The 24,129-nt window shown below is 38.2% G+C and overlaps 1 protein-coding gene across 4 annotated transcripts in view; it reads right to left on the bottom strand.

The window, feature by feature from the left end:
* LOC124131903 (adenosine 3'-phospho 5'-phosphosulfate transporter 1-like) overlaps positions 1 to 14,430 on the bottom strand; it is a 33,964-nt gene extending 19,534 nt beyond the window's left edge. For 2 of the 4 annotated variants that reach the window (XM_048403551.1, XM_046495428.2), the window contains exon 1: positions 14,216 to 14,405. In XM_048403551.1, coding sequence (XP_048259508.1) covers positions 14,216 to 14,250 — 35 coding nt within the window. In that variant the 5' untranslated portion in view covers positions 14,251 to 14,405. Of the gene's footprint in view, positions 1 to 6,240; positions 6,373 to 14,215 lie in introns of all 4 variants that reach the window. The other 2 variants (XM_046495430.2, XM_046495431.2) reach the window with 2 other exon arrangements.
* Between the last annotated feature and the right edge of the window lie 9,699 nt (positions 14,431 to 24,129).

The following is a 24,129-nucleotide window of genomic DNA, read 5'->3' as shown; positions in this document are numbered from 1 at the left end:
CTGCTGAGCTATTTGAGCATAGGGGGCCTACATATGTTCAAGTCTCCGATGTCATACAGTTTTACCCTCACTCTATGAAGGTACATCTGCCTTACTGTAGGTAGGTGGGTAGGTGGGTGGGTGGGTCTGTCTGTCTGTCTGTCTGTAACAATCAACACTTACTGTATGTCAGTGTATTCATGTGTAACAATCAACACTTACTGTATGTCACTGTATGTCAGTGTATCCATGTGTAACAATCAACACTTACTGTATGTCAATGTATTCATGTGTAACAATCAACACTTACTGTATGTCAGTGTATCCATGTGTAACAATCAACACTTACTGTATGTCAGTGTATCCATGTGTAACAATCAACACTTACTGTATGTCAGTGTATCCATGTGTAACAATCAACACTTACTGTATGTCAGTGTATCCATGTGTAACAATCAACACTTACTGTATGTCACTGTATCCATGTGTAACAATCAACACTTACTGTATGTCACTGTATGTCAGTGTATCCATGTGTAACAATCAACACTTACTGTATGTCACTGTATTCATGTGTAACAATCAACACTTACTGTATGTCACTGTATCCATGTGTAACAATCAACACTTACTGTATGTCAGTGTATCCATGTGTAACAATCAACACTTACTGTATGTCAGTGTATTCATGTGTAACAATCAACACTTACTGTATGTCACTGTATCCATGTGTAACAATCAACACTTACTGTATGTCACTGTATCCATGTGTAACAATCAACACTTACTGTATGTCAGTGTATCCATGTGTAACAATCAACACTTACTGTATGTCAGTGTATCCATGTGTAACAATCAACACTTACTGTATGTCAGAGTATCCATGTGTAACAATCAACACTTACTGTATGTCAGTGTATCCATGTGTAACAATCAACACTTACTGTATGTCAGTGTATTCATGTGTAACAATCAACACTTACTGTATGTCACTGTATTCATGTGTAACAATCAACACTTACTGTATGTCAGTGTATCCATGTGTAACAATCAACACTTACTGTATGTCAGAGTATCCATGTGTAACAATCAACACTTACTGTATGTCAGTGTATCTATGTGTAACAATCAACACTTACTGTATGTCACTGTATGTCAGTGTATCCATGTGTAACAATCAACACTTACTGTATGTCAGTGTATCCATTTGTAACAATCAACACTTACTGTATGTCAGTGTATCCATGTGTAACAATCAACACTTTCTGTATGTCAGTGTATCCATGTGTAACAATCAACATTTACTGTATGTCAGTGTATCCATGTGTAACAATCAACACTTACTGTATGTCAGTGTATCCATGTGTAACAATCAACACTTACTGTATGTCAGTGTATCCATGTGTAACAATCAACACTTACTGTATGTCAGAGTATCCATGTGTAACAATCAACACTTACTGTATGTCAGTGTATCCATGTGTAACAATCAACACTTATTGTATGTCACTGTATCCATGTGTAACAATCAACACTTACTGTATGTCAGTGTATCCATGTGTAACAATCAACACTTACTGTATGTCACTGTATCCATGTGTAACAATCAACACTTACTGTATGTCAGTGTATCCATGTGTAACAATCAACACTTACTGTATGTCAGTGTATCCATGTGTAACAATCAACACTTACTGTATGTCAGAGTATCCATGTGTAACAATCAACACTTACTGTATGTCAGTGTATCCATGTGTAACAATCAACACTTACTGTATGTCAGTGTATCCATGTGTAACAATCAACACTTACTGTATGTCAGTGTATCCATGTGTAACAATCAACACTTACTGTATGTCAGTGTATCCATGTGTAACAATCAACACTTACTGTATGTCAGTGTATCCATGTGTAACAATCAACACTTACTGTATGTCACTGTATCCATGTGTAACAATCAACACTTACTGTATGTCACTGTATGTCAGTGTATCCATGTGTAACAATCAACACTTACTGTATGTCAGAGTATCCATGTGTAACAATCAACACTTACTGTATGTCAGTGTATCCATGTGTAACAATCAACACTTACTGTATGTCAGTGTATCCATGTGTAACAATCAACACTTACTGTATGTCAGAGTATCCATGTGTAACAATCAACACTTACTGTATGTCAGTGTATCCATGTGTAACAATCAACACTTACTGTATGTCAGAGTATCCATGTGTAACAATCAACACTTACTGTATGTCAGAGTATCCATGTGTAACAATCAACACTTACTGTATGTCAGTGTATCCATGTGTAACAATCAACACTTACTGTATGTCAGTGTATCCATGTGTAACAATCAACACTTACTGTATGTCAGTGTATCCATGTGTAACAATCAACACTTACTGTATGTCAGTGTATCCATGTGTAACAATCAACACTTACTGTATGTCAGTGTATCCATGTGTAACAATCAACACTTACTGTATGTCACTGTATCCATGTGTAACAATCAACACTTACTGTATGTCACTGTATGTCAGTGTATCCATGTGTAACAATCAACACTTACTGTATGTCAGTGTATCCATGTGTAACAATCAACACTTACTGTATGTCAGAGTATCCATGTGTAACAATCAACACTTACTGTATGTCAGTGTATCCATGTGTAACAATCAACACTTACTGTATGTCAGTGTATCCATGTGTAACAATCAACACTTACTGTATGTCAGAGTATCCATGTGTAACAATCAACACTTACTGTATGTCAGTGTATCCATGTGTAACAATCAACACTTACTGTATGTCACTGTATGTCAGTGTATCCATGTGTAACAATCAACACTTACTGTATGTCAGTGTATTCATGTGTAACAATCAACACTTACTGTATGTCACTGTATCTATGTGTAACAATCAACACTTACTGTATGTCAGTGTATCTATGTGTAACAATCAACACTTACTGTATGTCAGTGTATCCATGTGTAACAATCAACACTACAATAACTGCTCTGTGCTAGATCAGAATGAATAAATATTACAATCAACAAGAAAACTGTTCTGTCATTACTGAACAACAGAACCGACTAACAGTTAGTCTTAACAAATATAAACTTCCATCTTTAACAAGAAAGCAGCACATTACTGTCAATGTAACTGTCATATTCATAACCCGGTGTCAACATGTTCAAGATATTTAATACCTGCTGAATATTACATAGACTGATCCATCAGATATAAGCCATGATGACCTTGAACAAAATGTTGAACGGATATTTGGAGAATCTGCTTGCATGGCAAAAATGTCAATAGCCTTGTACTTAAGTCTTACCTTCAAGCAGACTGCTTAAAAAAACTGTTCTTATGATCAATGGGAGTGATGACAGTGACAAGCTGTCAGATGGAAAAGCTAGCAGATGATACAGACATCAATACCTCCTATTCTGGCCTCCATCGATAGTAATTGACATACCTGTTCCTTGGGTGTTGCTTGAAATGAAATAATTTATAACTCAAAACTTGTTCAGGTTGACAAGATATTAATCTAAAATTATCTACACACTGTATATCTTTCTTAACAGTACGGCCTGGGGTCAGTATGTATCTTGCATGTGTACATACTTTAACATGGTAACGAGAGGGGGCCAGAGATAGTGATATAACTCGGGGACATATATCAGATAATATCTGTGTATATGTTAGACATTCATTGTCTTTTAATTATTTTTCATATTTTCATAGACATTGTACATGCATGGTAGACACATTACTAAACAGCATATACCACAATAGAAATTGGCACTAGTCCTTGCCAAACTGCCCAATAGTAAAGGTATCATAAGGACTAGTAGAAATTTGCCAGTTTTAGGGGTTTTGCTATACGTTATCATTATAAGGACTAGTGGACTGAAACTGTTAGTTTCTAACGCTGTATACATGTTACAGTGTAGGAGTATTATCATGATTACTAAATACAGTGGAATCTGTCCAAATCGGACTTGTCAATTTCGATGAAAACCTGACTTTTTCTCCTGTCCCCTCAGTTCCATAATTAATTATCATTCCTCAAACTGACCTGCAACAATCTAATTCAGACTTTTTACATTTCAAACTTTCGGACTCAAATTACGGTCCCAACAACCAATTTACTACTGTCAAAACCGGACTGGACCAGACCTGAACGGACATTCTCTCACTTTGAAGTAAGGTCAGTCATTGTCAGTGGAAACAACAATGCTAATCCTGCATGGAATCCTATTGATCTTAACACTTTGTCTGCTTAGTTGATTAGATTTTACTCTCCTGTTAATGAGAAACTCAGCTTAATTAGATTAACTCAGTGTCAAGAGTAAGTCAATACATAACAGTAAACACAGCTTGTCATAAGGGAACAACTTGCCGATACTTCACCTCAAAACTGTGACTGAGCACACAACTTTGAAAAACAATCTTCAGAAACATAAGCAGTCCCTTCTCAATTACTTTTGCAAGTAAAGAATGTTTAATTAGGAGATAAACATGTTGTGTTTTCAATGTAGAGCAAGGTTACCTGGAGATTTAACCACGCTAAATTGAATTTGGAACCGAACGTGCGTGCTCTACATCGCCTGTCACCACTATGACGTCATATTGCTCATTGTGACACAAATGATTTGATGTCACAGTCGTATATAGAAAAGCACCAAAATTCAAAGCTCTCTGTTGTCTCCAAAACATAAATACATTCCCTTTGTAGATTTCTATCATGTTTTCTGCACGAAATGTATTGCTACACATCCTTTGAATATTGTCGTAACCACATCTGTGCATTTTGTAAACTGTAATTGTAATTTTTTAAATATGCCTACTGACAATGACTGAAAATAGTACTATTCTATGAATATTAGCTTCCGTGGTGATGCGGCTGTCAAACCAGCTGTTTCAATCAGAGTGGGTTTATTGTGAGTAAGTTTTGCTTAATATTGACCAATCAGAATCGAGTAAATTTCAAATTCATGATAGAATTCATATTTACATACTGTTCAATCTGAATCAAAACTTTACTTGACACAGAATTGAAGTAAATAAAAATAACAAATTCTATAAAATACATTATTGCAAAGCAACTATTTTTATCTTATGACCATTAGGAGTGATTATAAGTTGACAGTCAGAAAAAACTAGCAGACAATGAAAAACCGACATCAGCTATTCCAGCCTAAATTGAATATTTTAATTGTTTAGGTTGGCAAGATATTATCAATTCCACATTATCTATAACAATGACATAACAAACATTTAGCCTTTACAGACAAACAGTGGCCCTATACCTTTCTCAACATATGGCCCGGGGTCATGACGTATCATGTATGTGTACATACTTTAACATTGTTAACGAGAGGGGAGCAGAGATAGTGAAATAACTCGGGGACATATATCAGATAATATCTGTGTACATGTCAGGTACATCTACCCTGCAGACATTCATGGTAAACATGCTGTGGGTATCTCTAACATTCAAAATCTGCCAGCTCAACACTAAAATGGCATGGACATATTGACAGTCGTGGTTTGAATAAAGACATTAAAACTATAGCTTACTGGTGGTCATTTCTGCTTTTCATATAACACTGCTATAGCAGTGTATAGTGTACTATAGTAGAACTCAATCATGATTGTTGAAGTGATTACAACACAAATCATAGGAAGAAACTGAAGGATAATACCCAAGAAATGGAACCACAGTGATGCATCACATTTCTGTTTCGTTAAGTGAGTATTGAACTAATGTTTGTCGATATTATACAATATCATGTGACATGTACAAGCAGTCTGTGCCAAAGCATTTTTGTCTATAAGTCCAGACTTATCTTTCAGATTGTTTCAGTGAAACACATAGGGGTGTCACTAATTGGAAATTTTAGTATCGACATACTAACTCAAAAGTATCACAATATATCAATATTTTGAATACAACATGGTATATGCATAGACACTATTTGCCTATCTAGACCTGCAACTGATCAATTTAATGCTGAATATTAACTTGGATGATCCATTAAATGATTGAAATTTAATTTTCTGCCTTCTTACAAACATTTGATCTTAACCATGGTAATCTTAATAATATTTTTGCGATGGTGAATTATTTATTTTGTAACAATATTCACAAATTTGTAGCTACATAGCATGGACATGTATGTAATACATAGATATTACAATGTACGAAGACTTCCCTAAAAATATAGTCACTATGTATAAACTAATTTTACCTGGGAGTCCTTGTGTGAAATGTTTTTACTTGAATTGGGCGTGGACAGCACAGGTACCAAGTGTTTCCACTAGTGGCGCAGAGCAAGGCGGAATGCTAGTACACTTCAGTGGGGAATAACACCAGTCAACATCTGTTTCATATTAACATATATAGATGATGTATTTCATATTCAAGTGTTCGCCTGGATACATTTTTATAACCACTGATAAAGAAAACATCTAATAGTTATTTTCACACATGACAGAAAACTAATTATGCATCATGATCAATATGTATTAGTTTGTAACGCTTTCTTGATAATGAAGTTGACTATAATCATACTGAAACTATATACTGCATGGAAGAGTTCCATCAGACCTCCACAAGGTGTTCACTGCAGTACCTGACTGTGTGGGTAGGGCAAGTCTGACATGTTTGTGGCATCTTCTACTGTTACTGCAAGTCGCTCTGATTCACCGATCCCGCTGCCTTAGAAACTACCAATCCCGGTGGAGGGGCAACTATAGAAACTACCAATCCCGGTGGAGGGGCAACTATAGAAACTACCAATCCCGATGGAGGGGCAACTATAGAAATGAACAGTCCCGGTGGAGGGGCAACTATAGAAACTACCAATCTCGGTGGAGGGGCACCTATAGAAATGAACAGTCCCGGTGGAGGGGCAACTATAGAAACTACCAATCCCGGTGGAGGGGCAACTATAGAAACTACCAATCCCGGTGGAGGGGCAACCATAGAAACTACCAACCCCGGTGGAGGGGCACCTATAGAAATGAACAGTTCCGGTGGAGGGGCAACTATAGAAACTACCAATCCCGGTGGAGGGGCAACTATAGAAACTACCAATCCCGGTGGAGGGGCAACTATAGAAACTACCAATCCCGGTGGAGGGGCAACTATAGAAACTACCAGTCCCGGTGGAGGGGCAACTATAGAAACTACCAATCCCGGTGGAGGGGCAACTATAGAAACTACCAATCCCGGTGGAGGGGCAACTATAGAAATGAACAGTCCCGGTGGAGGGGCAACTATAGAAACTACCAATCCCGGTGGAGGGGCAACTATAGAAATGAACAGTCCCGGTGGAGGGGCAACTATAGAAACTACCAATCCCGGTGGAGGGGCACCTATAGAAATGAACAGTCCCGGTGGAGGGGCAACTATAGAAACTACCAATCCCGGTGGAGGGGCAACTATAGAAACTACCAATCCCGGTGGAGGGGCAACTATAGAAACAAACAGTCCCGATGGAGGGGCAACTATAGAAACTACCAATCCCAGTGGAGGGGCAACTATAGAAACTACCAATCCCGGTGGAGGGGGAACTATAGAAACTACCAATCCCGGTGGAGGGGCAACTATAGAAACTACCAATCCCGGTGGAGTGGCAACTATAGAGACTACCAATCCCGGTGGAGGGGCAACTATAAAAACTACCAATCCTGGTGGAAGGGCAACTATAGAAACTACCAATCCCATTGGAGGGGCAACTATAGAAACTACCAATCCCAGTGGAGGGGCAACTATAGAAACTACCAATCCCGGCGGAGGGGCAACTATAGAAACTACCAATCCCGGTGGAGGGGCAACTATAGAAACTACCAATCCCGGTGGAGGGGCAACTATAGTAACTACCAATCCCGGTGGAGTGGCAACTATAGAAACTACCAATCCCGGTGGAGGGGCAACTATAGAGACTACCAATCCCGATGGAGGGGCAACTATAGAAACTACCAATCCCGGTGGAGGGGCAACTATAGAGACTACCAATCCCGGTGGAGGGGCAACTATAGAAACTACCAATCCTGGTGGAGGGGCAACTATAGTAACTACCAATCCCGGTGGAGGGGCAACTATAGAAACTATCAATCCCGGTGGAGGGGCAACTATAGAAACTACCAATCCCGGTGGAGGGGCAACTATAGAGACTACCAATCCCGGTGGAGGGGCAACTATAGAAACTAGCAGTCCCACCCAATGTTTGTCAACCCAAACTTTGACCAAATAAAAATTACCTGGTTTGTATTCTTTCAACATCATTTTCAAAGCAGTGTACTTTCATGGCTGACAAACTCAGTGACGTCATTTCTGAAGTAACATATTTAGATCTACACGCCATTCACACAAAGTTCAATGACAATTTTCTCATTTTTTCTTCTGAATATTCCACTTTGATTCAAGTCTAAGTCACTACAAAAAGATATTTAACCTTGAAGCAAAGCGCAATAATATTTCCTTGCACTAAAAATAGACAATGGGAAACCCTGATGATGACAGACGAACTGACTTCATTTGGAAAATATACTTTTTTGACCATGTTGACTCTCGACAATGTTTTGTTCAACAAAGACTTACAAGATACAAGATACAAGATTTGCTGGTCCACAGGGACTGGCAGTCACACGAATTACCGATCCAAACCTAATTTTACTGGTAAAGAAATGTGGTAAACAGGAACACTCTGCATACACTGTCACATAAACAAGAGGAGTCACAAGGGCCTTCCTGACCCACTGTAAAAGGCAAACTTTACACCCATTTTATGACATGGTCATATAACTGACAACTGCTTTTGTACGAGCCGTATTTTCGTAATCTTTTTCCTATCGCTTGCAAATTCTGTACTTTTGACCTGACTAAACACGAAGGTAAGACTTAAAGGGGCACTAATCTCTGGCTTCTTCTCAGCTGTCTGACACTGACCGCTAGGGCTCACAAACTGCCGTGAGTCGATTTGCTGGCTGTTGTTATTTGGAAATACCCCTGATGGTTAAGTTTAATAATAAAAAAGTATCCCTGCAGTGATAGCATTTTCGGATTTTGGATTGCGTGGATAATACGATTACTACTCCCTTGTTGTCATCCATGTTTTCTGGTATAACCCTACACTTGTGTATTTGTCTTCATTCACTTGATGCTCAGTTAATGAATTTATTACAGGTATAATTACCAATGATTAGTGGCAGCACCACTCTGATTACCTGATAAAGGTTCCCATTCGGCATTTCTTGTGTCAGGGGTAATTATTCAATCTAAATCCAGGTTTGAAGTTAGGTAAAATGTGTGTTATGTAATATGCACGTTGCAGCCCAGCAAGAGATGAATGATCAGCTGACTTACTTATTCCTAGCCATCAAAGGGTCAACAGAAAATATGTTGATTGATTAATCACTGTTATTTTGCACAGTTGATATGTCAAAAGTAAATGTTTACATGTCTAGGTTTACTAAAACAAAGGGAATACACTCATATCATGGCGTGAAGTGCCTATGTAAAAACAACATACTTTGTTCAAAGGTTTAACCGATAATAAGTTTATTGATTGCTCATTGCTATCTAACTCAATGGATTTTTTTTAAGAACCGTGGACATTATGAAAATAGTTGTCACGTGGGCTTTCTCAGCTGATCTTTGAGACTTAAGACCTATGTGAAACAACTGAAACAAACTAAGTGATCAGCATGATCAGTTGAGAAATGAACATGGGTTATAATATTCTGGAAACGAATATTTTATTTTAAAATATTTGATTGTTAGAGACATGTGACATTGAATAAGTTTCTTTGTACAGCTGCAGACGTGTGGGATATTGTTCCTTTATGTGGATATTCACGGATACATTCCTCGAACAAGGAAGCTGCCTTAAATTATACATATAACTTTGGTAGGTTCTTATTACGATATTTGCATTTTGTTTTCATTCATTTGCTGTAGCATTGAACAGAACCATTTTTGTTCCTCCATATCTTGGTTGGGAGGTTCTTCGATGCGCAATGGAGGTTGTTTTCACAAGTCTTTTCCTTTGTAAGCGTGTATATGTTACAGTCAATGTGTAAAATGTGATTCATTCAGGCAATTTATAAAATGTCTAAATATTACAGTCATTTTACAAACTGACTGAAAAATCTGTCCATTTATTTAACAGATTGACAAAAAATTATTAAGACGGTCAAAAATATCATATACAGTTCTGTGATGTAATTGAGAGTTCACTGTGGAACATTTTGAAAAGCTGTACGTGTCTTTAGTCTAGGCAGAGAAGGAGAAGTCTGAGAGCCAGTGGCAGTATGTTCCAAAGTACTGCTGCAGAATAAGAAAAGGTTTTGTGTCCGAATGATCTTTGGACTTGTGGTACTGTCAGAAGACAATGAATGTTTTGCAAGTGAATTAATCAATTTGATACCCCAGTCTTTTAGGTAAAATAATTGGAAACATTGAAAACTGACTGAGAACATTTATGCCATTTGTAAAAGTTGATGTGTAGGCAAACTGTTTACAATGATTACAGAACACTTGTTTCATGAAACTTAGACACTAAACTGACGATCTACCTTTCATAACTCTGACAATTTTATACCTGCAGTAAGACAATTGTAGATAGAAATTCCTTCTTCAGTTCTTGTGTATCTCTTCACAGCAGAGCTTTTATTTTGATAATAATTCTTGTAGTTTAAAAACTCATAATCAGAATATAACACTGACATATGGCATTTTCATAACCAGTGATTGGATGTGGTCTTTCAATACTGACTTGAAGAATTATCATGTACAAATACATATTATATGTGCAGTGAGTGAGTGAATATGAAATTACGTCACTTTTAGCAATATCACAGCAGGGGATGCCAGAAATGGGCTTCACACTTTGTACCCAAGTAGGGAATAGAACCTGGGTCTTCAGCTTGACGAGCAAACGCACTAACCCACCACCTCATAGTATTTCCCTACTATCCACCATATGAACATGTTCAGGGCAAACAACGTGTACACATGTTGTAAATCAATGGAACAACTGATATTCATGGTAGGATATCAAATTTAGCAGGTGTAGAAATTTGAGTATGAAAGTTGGCACCTGTGTAAAGACTTGAGTATGAAAGTTGGCACCTGTGTAAAGACTTGAGTATGAAAGTTGACACCTTGGGTTTTTATATATGCCAAAACAAGGTCACATGCTTGACTTTGACCAATCAGGATCCATACAGCAGATTTTGGCAAGATGGAGTCTTTAGAAGCCAATTTTTATCCAATAACATCGCATACCGGTATTACAGCTATGGAAATAATTCAGGGGAGGTTACTCTCATATTATTGATGTCATTAACATTCTATGACGCCAAACATCGAACGAATCATTGCACACACAAAGCTTCCAAAATAGAGGTATTTCTCTGTACCTTCTCATGCTACTGAGTGGTAAGCCACTGTCATCAGGAAGTGGGTGATGATAGATAATATCTAATATTCTTTTTAAAATAATTTTCCAATTACGTAAACAATGAAAATAAAAAAGAAATAGGTAAGTTGATATCATAATTATAATCTAACAATTTCCCACGATCCAGGGGTAGAAACTAACATATTTAGTCCACTAGTTCTTATAATGATAACAAATAGAAAAACCCTTAAAAATCTAACAATTTCCCACGATCCAGGGGTAGAAACTAACATATTTAGTCCACTAGTTCTTATAATGATAACAAATAGAAAAACCCTTAAAAATAGCAAATTTCTACTAGTCCTTACGATACCTTAACTATTGGGCAGTTTGGCAAGGACTACAGGACTAGTGTCAATTTCCAACGCTGCAATCGTCACAGTTTTCGCTTCCTTGATGCTTAACCTGGCCGTTATAAATGCTTTAGCTAACATTTTATTAAAAAATTAAGTTATAAATAAAGTGATAAACATAAAATTCATATTTATAAACAGTAGGATTAGACCTTTCAAATGGAGTATAATATGTAGTAGCAAAGATGTATTACAGGCGAATAATTCTTTGAAAAAGTTGTCTTCATAACCCCCAGAGTCTTTGGCAACTCGGAATCACAGCAGTAAACATGGTAAAAGCTTCTGGCTGACTGGTGTTGAAAGCGCTACTGTCATAGCTTGTGGGTATTGCAACACACAGCCATCTAATTGAGGTTGTTCTTTGACTTGTTTTGAGTGGTAAATATGACCTATGATGTTTTGTGCGTCGGAGCCATATGGCACAGCCAAACCTGCACTTCATACATCTGTGCTGTGCCTGGACAACTCACTGACTTCGCTACATAATTTACAGTACTGTGCACACACATATATCAATAACCATCAATACCCTTATCAAGCTGATATCAAAGTTGTTTTAATTAATAGGACATATGTTACATTTAACAAGTTGAAAGTCATATTCAATCACTATCACATCATAAATGAACTAGATTAGCCAACTCAATCATGTTAATCCCTTGTCATTGGTTGTGATAAGAGGGAGGAGAACAAGGTGGAGACACACAGGTCTTGATTTGTAACACTCAGGCATCTTTACACTGTGTGTCTTAGAGACACACAGAGGATATCATGTGACTGTTCATGTCATACTATGTTTAGGACATGTAAACATAGTAAACAGCAAAGTCGCAACAGCAGCAGAAACACAATTTGTTGAATGACGTCAACAATCTTCAGCTCTGATGTTTCTAGTGTGACATCATTCCGATCTTACGTCAAAATAAGATTTGAATGACATTAACAATGCTGTCCGGATGACGGAAACAATACACTGTCTTGTGACGTGTTAAGACCCTAGGGCACAAATGGTTTTTATGAACCCCGATATGTTTGCCCTTGTTGGTAATAAATTATACATATTACACTATGAATGGCGATGCCACTGTATACACTGCGATATTAATGTGTTGATAAATTCATAATGTTGATAGTAATGATACTGTATTGTTTTGACAGTACAGAATAATTAATTTTATTACTACTAGATATATAATATATTGATCAATCATGATACTTTTGAGTCAATAAACATTACTAAAATATCCAATCAATGGTACTTCTGTGTATCATTAGTAAACTCAACATTTTCCATGACAGCTAAATATAACAAACCAACAACACAAGCTTAGTCACTCTGTAACAAATACTATGTGTACATCTTCATGACTAACCAAAGTTTCAAAGTTCTTTTCCCTAGTCAGGCTAGTGCCTTTGAAGCTTTACTGAAGTCATAGCACAGCTAATATTGCCTGTATACAACATATAATAGCAAACATCTTCCACTTCAAGTAACACGATCATTGGTATGGTTAAAAAACAGTAGACAAAAGGCTTCAAGTCACCAGATAATTCTGAGGTCCTAAATATGCCCAGACTAGCCTGTTTTGTTTACCATGTTTACGCTGACAGACAATGCAGTATTGAGACAATCCGCGTGTAACCAGGTAACAGTGTGTACACCTGAGATAAATTACACATTGGACTTTTTTTTCTGAAATACTTTGTATTAATATTTTTTATACCAGATGTGAACCACATCAACTGTAAGAATAAAAATGATAACTGTGTATGTAGACACATTACTTTTTCACATTAGCAGGATACAAAGAATAAGTATATGAAACTGACGAAATATTTGTGTCTATAAATATCTTCAGTATCCATGCTAAAACAAATTCATTTTATAACAGACGTCCATGAATATGATATATTCTACACATACCGTGTAAAGACATGTCACGACGTCAAACAGTAATCAGTGTCAAATTGTGGAGGTAAATTTGAAAATAGACCCAACATCAATTGTTAATTATAATATTAGTGTTTTGAAGCGAGGCATTCAGTTAGAATACATGACAGTGCTGGACTAGAGTCTAAGTTAACGTTAGTGTTGGCAGAATTAGATCGACAAAAACGGGTAGGTCGTGATAGAGAGGTATCATGGTGATATGGTTAGAAAATGGAGGCATATTTGTACTTTGACGGTCCCCATTGCGATGACAGTCTATGACACTCTAAATTGGGGGTTGGAGCAACCGAAAAACCATGATATACAGACGACAATGTGTCTAAGTGTAATGTAATCGATTATTAGCATTTCAAACAAGTCCCCCTCTTGCAAAATGTAAACCCTAAGGACCGGCAAAGTAATCTACAGGCAGTAGCTTAGATATCAACAACATCAATGTGGTTTCACTTACCTTCGAACTGTGTTTTTCTTACTGCTGATAATCATTTCTATAGATCTGAGACTGTCATTGTATGCTAAACTAATGCTATCGCGTCACTGACAAAACTCGAACCAAAGAAGAGAAATCGAAGACCGAAACACAAACCTGTCAGACTGTCGTCGTGTCAGTCAGTCAATAGTCCAAACTTCCGGTACGTACCGCGGCTGAACAGCTTTGCGTCTTCGGGAGAACAAAAAACTGAAACTAGCAAAGATGTGGCTGTGGATTACTGTTCTTCTGTAACAATCTTGTCTGCCTGGGAGTCTGGCAAACTGTGTATTCCAATTCATGGCAATTTAACCGGAAACAATCATTTCGATTTCCCATTTATAAAGCCTAATATTTGAAGGCTTGATGACCGAAAATCCATTTATTGATATTGTAACGGAGCCTAAAAATAATTAAGGTATTATTATACAGACGGAATTAGTAGACACCATTTAGCATGTTTGGGCACCTACAGCTACAGAGGCGATTTTATGACATCTCTCATCTAAAGTTTGATTTTGAGAGATAGGAAAATTCATTGATGGAAAATTTAAAAAGTTTATAATTTCACAATTTTGGCTTCGGCGGCATTTTCTTATGATTAGGATTCACTTATTTTTTTTCAATTAAGACGCGTGGTCACTTAGAAATCTATGTTGTTTCTTCTTAAAACTAACATTTTACTTCTTGATATTTCAAAACACTGTCTGGGGACATCACGTTTTTCCTACAATGCCTGGCATATGTAAAATTAGTCAGCAAAACTGGGGCTTCATTATTCTGTAAGAAAAAACGCCCCCATGGAAATCAAATGGTTGCTCCCTTACACAATGTTTTAAGACTAATGTGAAGATCTGGGATAGAATAGGTCTTCAGCAAGCCATGCTTTCCGCAAAAGGCGACTATACTTGTCCTAAGAGGCGACTAACGGGATCGGGTGTTCAGGCTCGCTGACTTTGTTGATCGTATCCCAGTTGAGTAGATCGATGCATTAATTTATTCTGAAATGTATTGCATAAGAAAATCATTACTTGTCATAAAATTATAATATATATCGTAACATATGGAATAAAAAGTTAAACGATGTCGCATGGATTGTGATAATTGAGAACTGCTGTGGGTTTTGTTTTACATGTATATTTATGTATATTTATGTATATTTATGTATATTTATACATCTCTATGAAACTGAAAACAGGTAAACATGAAACATGCTTTCGACATTTGTACCTTTTAAGAAAACATTCGACACATCAGACGCACTTTATATCTTTTTTATTTCAAAGAGGCATCCAAGGAAAGACCAATATATTTTTAATATGTTAAACGGACTATGTCAGGGCATTAGTATTGGCAGCTGTTATGAACTTAAAGGCATCTAAGACCTGCATCTCTTGTCTCCAACATCAAACCACCACACAGCGATATGACTTAAGTATACTATTAAAGCCATACCTACGCTCGTAATATTTTTTGTTTTGTTTGTTGTTTAACGCCGCACTCAGCAATATTCCAGCTATATGACGGCGGTCTGTATTTAATCGAGTTCGGACCAGACAATCCAGTGACTGATATCATCAGCATCGATCCACGCAATTGAGATACGATGACATGCATCAACCAAGTCTGACCACCCGATCCTGCCAGTCGCCTCTTACGGCAAGCATGGGTTGCTGTAGACCTATTCTACCCCGGATCTTCACGGGTCTCTCTTGTAATAGAACAGTTAGACAGAGATCATTCACGTAACAGTACATCTTCGGGATATAGAGCCTCTGCCCATGAAACAATTTTTCGGCTTCGCCCTTCATTGTTTTCTGAAGCAGTACAGCGACATATCACGTCTTGCACGACATTCTCGCTCCGTTAGTACGGAAGTGATCAACATGAAGAAAGGTTCTCCAATGTCAGGTATAGAAGTTGTCACGCGAGCGTGTTTTTTGGGAAGATGAATGACCTGTATTAGGAATAAACATTTAGTACCGAGCCTTGGTCTTATGGAATGAAATCGTTCAGTGTTGCAGAGCCAGCATCTAACTACCTACCTCATTATCATCGTCGTCGTCGGGCGCGGTGGGATATTCTAGTATGTGGGATATTTTAGCTTTCGCTCGTCACGCCCAAGACATGTGTTCGATTCCCCACGCGGGTACACTGTGTGAAGCCCATTTCTGGTGTACCCCGCCGTGGTATTGCTGGAATATTGCCATGAATGGCGAAAAAACCATATTCACTCACTCACCCATCGTCATCGTCATCGTCATCATCATCATCATTATTAGGGCTCCCTGCCTACAAGGCAAGAGCCCTATTGTAATTGTTCGATTTATTATTATTATTATTATTATTCTTTATTATTATTATTATTATTATTCCGGCGTTTTTTGTTCCAATCCTAACTCCAAAACTACTGCTCAGAATCTCTTCAAAATTTCAACAAAGATACCTTAGATCCTGAAGCAGATACCACAAAAATCCCAAGACTCTAGACTCAAAGACTAAGGGCAGACAACTCAAAACAACTTTAAAAATCGCAATTTCAACAGCTCATAACTCCGCCACGAAAGCTCCAAAGACATCCAAAATTCCTGAACAGATCCGGAATCAGATGCCAAACAAAATCTCTACACATCCAATGTAGCGAAATTGCTTCGTTTGGCCTCCATATTGGATTAAGTGTTTTGGCACTGTTTTTTACCAGATATCTCAGTACTTGACTCCCAAAATCTCCTCAGCTCAAACTACCAGCTCAAAAGCTTCCAAACTCTCCACACTTTGGCTCCAAGTACCATACTAACAACTTCAAAGAAAAAATCCTCAGATATGTCTACAATGGCCGCCATATTGACTCCGACTTCCGGCTCAAAGTTATTTTCAAACCTTTGAGAGGACATCTTTAGCAAGCTCTGACATTGGAAACTTATGAGGTAAGGCATTTGAACAACTTCTGTTGAGTCTTGCTTTGGTTGCTGAACAAGATCTCTTCTTGCTCTTATGTCAAAAGTCACGTGATGTGGCGGCCATATTGGATTTTGCTAGCCTCTCATATTTTTACTTTGCAAACTACCTAGCTGCTAAAGTTCTTGATAGAAAGTGCTACAAATAACCACAATGCACAAGCATGAGACGCTGAACATTTCATGTTCTTAGCTGTTTGTCAAAAGTTGCGTCATTTGGCGTCCATATTGGATTAAAGGCCGTGAAAATGCCAAAAGTGATAAAAACGGCACAAAACAGCATATATCTCCGCCAAAATTGCTCCAATAGCTACCCTATTTTGCATGTGACACCGTCATAAGATACCGATCATTTTCGATCCAGCTGTCAAAATCGATATTTCCAGCCGTTTGGCCGCCATCTTGGATTTAAGATTTTCTTCGTCAGGTTGCCATGGAAACCAAACTTGACAACGGAATGCAGTGATATTCACAGCACTATTAGATACAGACCATGGGAAGATGTTTGCAAAGTTTCAGCTTTGTAAGTTAGATAGTTCGTGAGAAAATGACAAAACAGAGTTTTGGTGGACAGACGCGCGGACGGACGGCGGACATGCATATCATCAAAATTCACCTATACATATGCTAGAACTGGTCGGGGTAATGCATAATTACTAATCACTTCCACCATACATGCAATAACAGTCGCGTGAGAGCTCGCCAAAAAAAGTACATTTTCGTTTTACGGACCACCTAAATGACCTTGACCCCGTGACCTTGGTGACCTTGAATTTTTTTAAATGGTTTTAGTCCAGCTACCCGATCCCGGGGTCAAAAGTGCCAAAATCGCAAAAATAACGATTTCTTATTAGGGCTCCCTGCCTACAAGGCAAGAGCCCTATTGTAATTGTTCGATTTATTAGGGCTCCCTGCCATCTTGGCAAGAGCCCTATTGTAATTGCTAAGTTTATTATTATTAGGGCTCCCTGCCATCCTGGCAAGAGCCCTATTGTAATTGTTAGATTTATTATTATTTATTATTATTATTATTATTATTATTCCGCCGATTTTTGTTCCAATCCGAACTCCAAAACTACTGATCAGAATCTCTTGAAAATTTCCACAAAGATAGCTTAGCTCCTGAAGTTATATCCACAAAAATCTCAAGACTCTAGACTCAAAGACTAAGGGCAGATAACTCAAAACAACTTTAAAAATCGCAATTTCAACAGCTAAAATCTCCGCCAAGAAAGCTCCAAAGACTTCCAAAATTCCTGAACAGATCCGGAATCAGATGCCCAACAAAATCTCTACACATCCAATGTAGCGAAATTGCTCCGTTTGGCCTCCAGATCGGATTAAGTGTTTTGGCACTGTTTTTTACCAGATATCTCAGTACTTGACTCCCAAAATCTCCTCAGCTCAAACTACCAGCTCAAAAGCTTCCAAACTCTCCAGACTTTGGCTCCAAGTACCATACTAACAACTTCAAAGAAAAAATCCTCAGATATGTCTTCAATGGCCGCCATATTGACTCCAACTTCCGGCTCAAAGTTATTTTTAAACTTTTGAGAGGACATCTTTAGCTAGCTCTGGCATTGGAAACTTATGAGGTAAGGCACTTGAACAACTTCTGTTGAGTCTTGGTTTGGTTGCTGAACAAGATCTATTCTTGCTCTTATGTCAAAAGTCACGTGATGTGGCGGCCATATTGGATTTTGGTAGCCTCTAATATTTTTACTTTGCAAACTACGTAGCTGCTAAAGTTCTTGATAGAAAGTGCTACAAATTACCACAATGGACCAGCATCAGACGCTTAACATTTCATGTTCTTAGCTGTTTGTCAAAAGTTGCGTCATTTAGCGTCCATATTGGATTAAAGACCGTGAAAATGCCAAAAGTGATAAAAACGGCACAAAACAGCATATATCTCCGCCAAAATTGCTCCAATAGCTACCATATTTTGCATGTGACACTGTCATAAGATAGCGATCATTTTCGATCCAGCCGTCAAAATCGATATTTCCAGCCGTTTGGCCGCCATCTTGGATTTAAGTTTTTCTTCGTCAGGTTGCCATGGAAACCACACTTGTCAACGAAATGCAGTGATATTCACAGCACTATTAGATACAGACCATGGGAAGATATCTGCAAAGTTTCAGCTTTGAAAGTTAGATAGTTCGTGAGAAAATGACAAAACAGAGTTTTGGTGGACAGACGCGCGGACGGACGGCGGACATGCATATGATCAAAATTTACCTATACATATGCTAGAACTGGTCGGGGTAAAGCATAATTACCAACCACTTCCACCATACATGCAATAACAGTCGCGTGAGAGCTCGCCCCAAAAAGTACATTTTCGTTTAACGGACCACCTAAATGACCTTGACCCCGTGACCTTAGTGACCTTGAATTTTTTAAAATGGTTTTAGTCCAGCTACCCGATCCCGTGGTCAAAAGTGCCAAAATCGCAAAAATAAGAAAATCTTATTAGGGCTCCCTGCCATCCTGGCAAGAGCCCTATTGTAATTGTTAGATTTATTATTATTTATTATTATTATTATTATTATTATTCCGCCGATTTTTGTTCCAATCCGAACTCCAAAACTACTGATCAGAATCTCTTGAAAATTTCCACAAAGATAGCTTAGCTCCTGAAGTTATATCCACAAAAATCTCAAGACTCTAGACTCAAAGACTAAGGGCAGATAACTCAAAACAACTTTAAAAATCGCAATTTCAACAGCTAAAATCTCCGCCAAGAAAGCTCCAAAGACTTCCAAAATTCCTGAACAGATCCGGAATCAGATGCCCAACAAAATCTCTACACATCCAATGTAGCGAAATTGCTCCGTTTGGCCTCCAGATCGGATTAAGTGTTTTGGCACTGTTTTTTACCAGATATCTCAGTACTTGACTCCCAAAATCTCCTCAGCTCAAACTACCAGCTCAAAAGCTTCCAAACTCTCCAGACTTTGGCTCCAAGTACCATACTAACAACTTCAAAGAAAAAATCCTCAGATATGTCTTCAATGGCCGCCATATTGACTCCAACTTCCGGCTCAAAGTTATTTTTAAACTTTTGAGAGGACATCTTTAGCTAGCTCTGGCATTGGAAACTTATGAGGTAAGGCACTTGAACAACTTCTGTTGAGTCTTGGTTTGGTTGCTGAACAAGATCTATTCTTGCTCTTATGTCAAAAGTCACGTGATGTGGCGGCCATATTGGATTTTGGTAGCCTCTAATATTTTTACTTTGCAAACTACGTAGCTGCTAAAGTTCTTGATAGAAAGTGCTACAAATTACCACAATGGACCAGCATCAGACGCTTAACATTTCATGTTCTTAGCTGTTTGTCAAAAGTTGCGTCATTTAGCGTCCATATTGGATTAAAGACCGTGAAAATGCCAAAAGTGATAAAAACGGCACAAAACAGCATATATCTCCGCCAAAATTGCTCCAATAGCTACCATATTTTGCATGTGACACTGTCATAAGATAGCGATCATTTTCGATCCAGCCGTCAAAATCGATATTTCCAGCCGTTTGGCCGCCATCTTGGATTTAAGTTTTTCTTCGTCAGGTTGCCATGGAAACCACACTTGTCAACGAAATGCAGTGATATTCACAGCACTATTAGATACAGACCATGGGAAGATATCTGCAAAGTTTCAGCTTTGAAAGTTAGATAGTTCGTGAGAAAATGACAAAACAGAGTTTTGGTGGACAGACGCGCGGACGGACGGCGGACATGCATATGATCAAAATTTACCTATACATATGCTAGAACTGGTCGGGGTAAAGCATAATTACCAACCACTTCCACCATACATGCAATAACAGTCGCGTGAGAGCTCGCCCCAAAAAGTACATTTTCGTTTAACGGACCACCTAAATGACCTTGACCCCGTGACCTTAGTGACCTTGAATTTTTTAAAATGGTTTTAGTCCAGCTACCCGATCCCGTGGTCAAAAGTGCCAAAATCGCAAAAATAAGAAAATCTTATTAGGGCTCCCTGCCATCCTGGCAAGAGCCCTATTGTAATTGTTAGATTTATTATTATTTATTATTATTATTATTATTATTATTCCGCCGATTTTTGTTCCAATCCGAACTCCAAAACTACTGATCAGAATCTCTTGAAAATTTCCACAAAGATAGCTTAGCTCCTGAAGTTATATCCACAAAAATCTCAAGACTCTAGACTCAAAGACTAAGGGCAGATAACTCAAAACAACTTTAAAAATCGCAATTTCAACAGCTAAAATCTCCGCCAAGAAAGCTCCAAAGACTTCCAAAATTCCTGAACAGATCCGGAATCAGATGCCCAACAAAATCTCTACACATCCAATGTAGCGAAATTGCTCCGTTTGGCCTCCAGATCGGATTAAGTGTTTTGGCACTGTTTTTTACCAGATATCTCAGTACTTGACTCCCAAAATCTCCTCAGCTCAAACTACCAGCTCAAAAGCTTCCAAACTCTCCAGACTTTGGCTCCAAGTACCATACTAACAACTTCGCAAAAAATATACGTATGTCATATATTGCCGTGATAGCCCTTGTCCTGGCGATTCCAGAACACCAAACCGTTTGTCTGTAGCTCCATGGACAACGGAGTTAAAGCATTTTGAAAATGGCACTCTTTGGCCCAGGTCCATAAACTTGCAAAATAGCACAACTCTAAACTTGCCAAATAGCTGAACTCTAAATACCCGTAACTCCGAAACTACTCGTCCGATTTCGACCAGATTTTGTATATGTATATTGAGTGGGGATGTCTGCTACCACGACCAATTGTAGCGACATAGGAAATAAGACGACGGGGAGAGAAATTATACATAATGTATGTATAACAACATCTTTCAGCATCTTGCTCCTAACCAGATCATTCTATAACTGGCAGACTAGGCAATGTTTAGTATTTACATGTGCAATTCGATATTGAAATGCAGTCACAAATCACAAATCCTACATACATCAAACTCTTATTTCACATGTTCTGGAAATGTCATTTAGTGGGGGTGACATGGGTATTTTACGAACGCTTCAAACATTGTTTAAAGTAAAAGACACTGAAAGAAGCGGCAGTAACATGACAAATAAGTCCCGTTCACTGCACTTCAATCGCCAGCAATACTGTGTCCTCTTTGCGCTATACGCTACATTATTGTCGATAGACCAGTGGTATAGGTTTATTTATATAACAAACTACTACTGAGCTTTGTGTATAGTTTTAGGCTATGGACCACAGAAATCAGTTATCAGTGTCAATGAGATACAGTGTTAAAACAGCTGATGGACAACGCAAGCAGAAACGGACTATAGAAATACATTTACGTTTGCGCTCGCATGTTCAACGGTTCTGCATAGAAAACAGTGTAGCTTGGAGTAAATAACGACATTGTGTGTTTTGTTATGTGAAAGCTCATATCAGCATCAATTGGCGCGAATTCACAATACACATTGTCAACAGAGTTAAGCAAAGAACTGCGCATACATGTGTATTGGCCTCACAGCGTGTCAGCGTACCTCAGTCCCATGCGGCTGGGTCGGTCGGTCGGTCGGTCGGGTGCATATTGGAACGTGATCCACGTGCACGGCAATGGAGAGCGAGGCAGTGGTAGCGCTATATCGGATTACCTAAGCTTCTGGCAGCGGGGTCATCCGAGAGCCAAGTGTGGGCTCCTCCAGTCAAAACGGACCCTACCTCCCCACCCCCGAGAACACCTCCTTCATAAATCTTTTTCGGACTGTGGGATTTACGGTAGGTTTGTGATTGAAAGTTTGATATTCCTGAACCCTCCGATTAATTTACTCGTACTTGTCATAGTTGTATTACCGCAACTTCCAAGTATAGTAACCGACGGGTTATATGTTAACTTCATGTTTCGATAGCAGCGATTTCTATAGTCTGTTTCTTTATGGATTTTCTTCACGCTGTTTTCAGTAGTCTCTGCTAGCAGAAAGCACGCATTTTGTACGTTTGTGATTTAATATCGCTGAACTCTCCGTTTAATTGACTGGTACTTATCTTAATTGTATTACCACAATTTCAAGTAATAACAGACCATTTATATGTTCACTTCGTTTCAATAGTAGCGACTTCTATAGTCTGTTTCTGTATAGATTCTCTTCACGCTGTTTGTAATACATTCTGCCAGTGGAAAGTGCACAGTTTCCCGTACTTGTACACTAGATCCGTTCAGTTGCTCCCTGTCTAAAAGGATCGTTGTACAACATGTTTGGTTTTCTTTTTATAAAATGCCTTATTTTCCTTGAAACGGATTTCCGCACTATCAAATTACCTTTTAATAATACGAACCTGTTCATTTTTGATAATTCCAATTTTTCCTGAAAGATCCAAGATATAATGCCAACTTTAAGGAGTATTATTTACCCATATCATTATGGTTTAGAAACCAGTCCCTTTCTCAACCTACTTAAGTGCATTGATCTCCATTGTGTTTACAGCTAATCTTCTTTTAAACTTTGATCACAAACGCTTGTAAACTTGGGGTTTTCTTAGCTGATTGGTTGAATTGCTTCAACAAGGAGATGCCAAGAGGTGACCGACATGTGTTGTTACTGTTAGATAATGGTCTAAGCCATCTCATCCCTGAGCACGGGTCAAATGACAACATCCATTTCCTGCATATTACAATAACAAGTCACCAACACCTCTGCATGCTGGTATCTTCCATACTTAACAGGTACAGGGCCAAAATGGGAATTTTTTTCTTGGTCAAAACGGACAGGTGAAATTTCCTATTGATAATCCAGATCATATTATAGTCGTGCACAGTATAGCACATATCCTTCCGCATATCCGAATGCTTTTATATAACAACAGGAGAAAATGCCTTAATGGTAATCAATTAGTTTTATTAAGAACTCAGTTTCAATGGTTTTTAGTACTCTGTATAACCAAAGTGCAATTTTGCAAAAGTACTTC

This window comes from Haliotis rufescens, unplaced genomic scaffold (genome assembly GCF_023055435.1).
Source record: "Haliotis rufescens isolate VD_foot unplaced genomic scaffold, xgHalRufe1.0.p SCAF_3, whole genome shotgun sequence".
Taxonomy (NCBI): Eukaryota; Metazoa; Mollusca; class Gastropoda; order Lepetellida; family Haliotidae; genus Haliotis; species Haliotis rufescens.
Note: the sequence above shows the minus strand (reverse complement) of the source record. Positions and strands in the feature narration are given on the sequence as shown.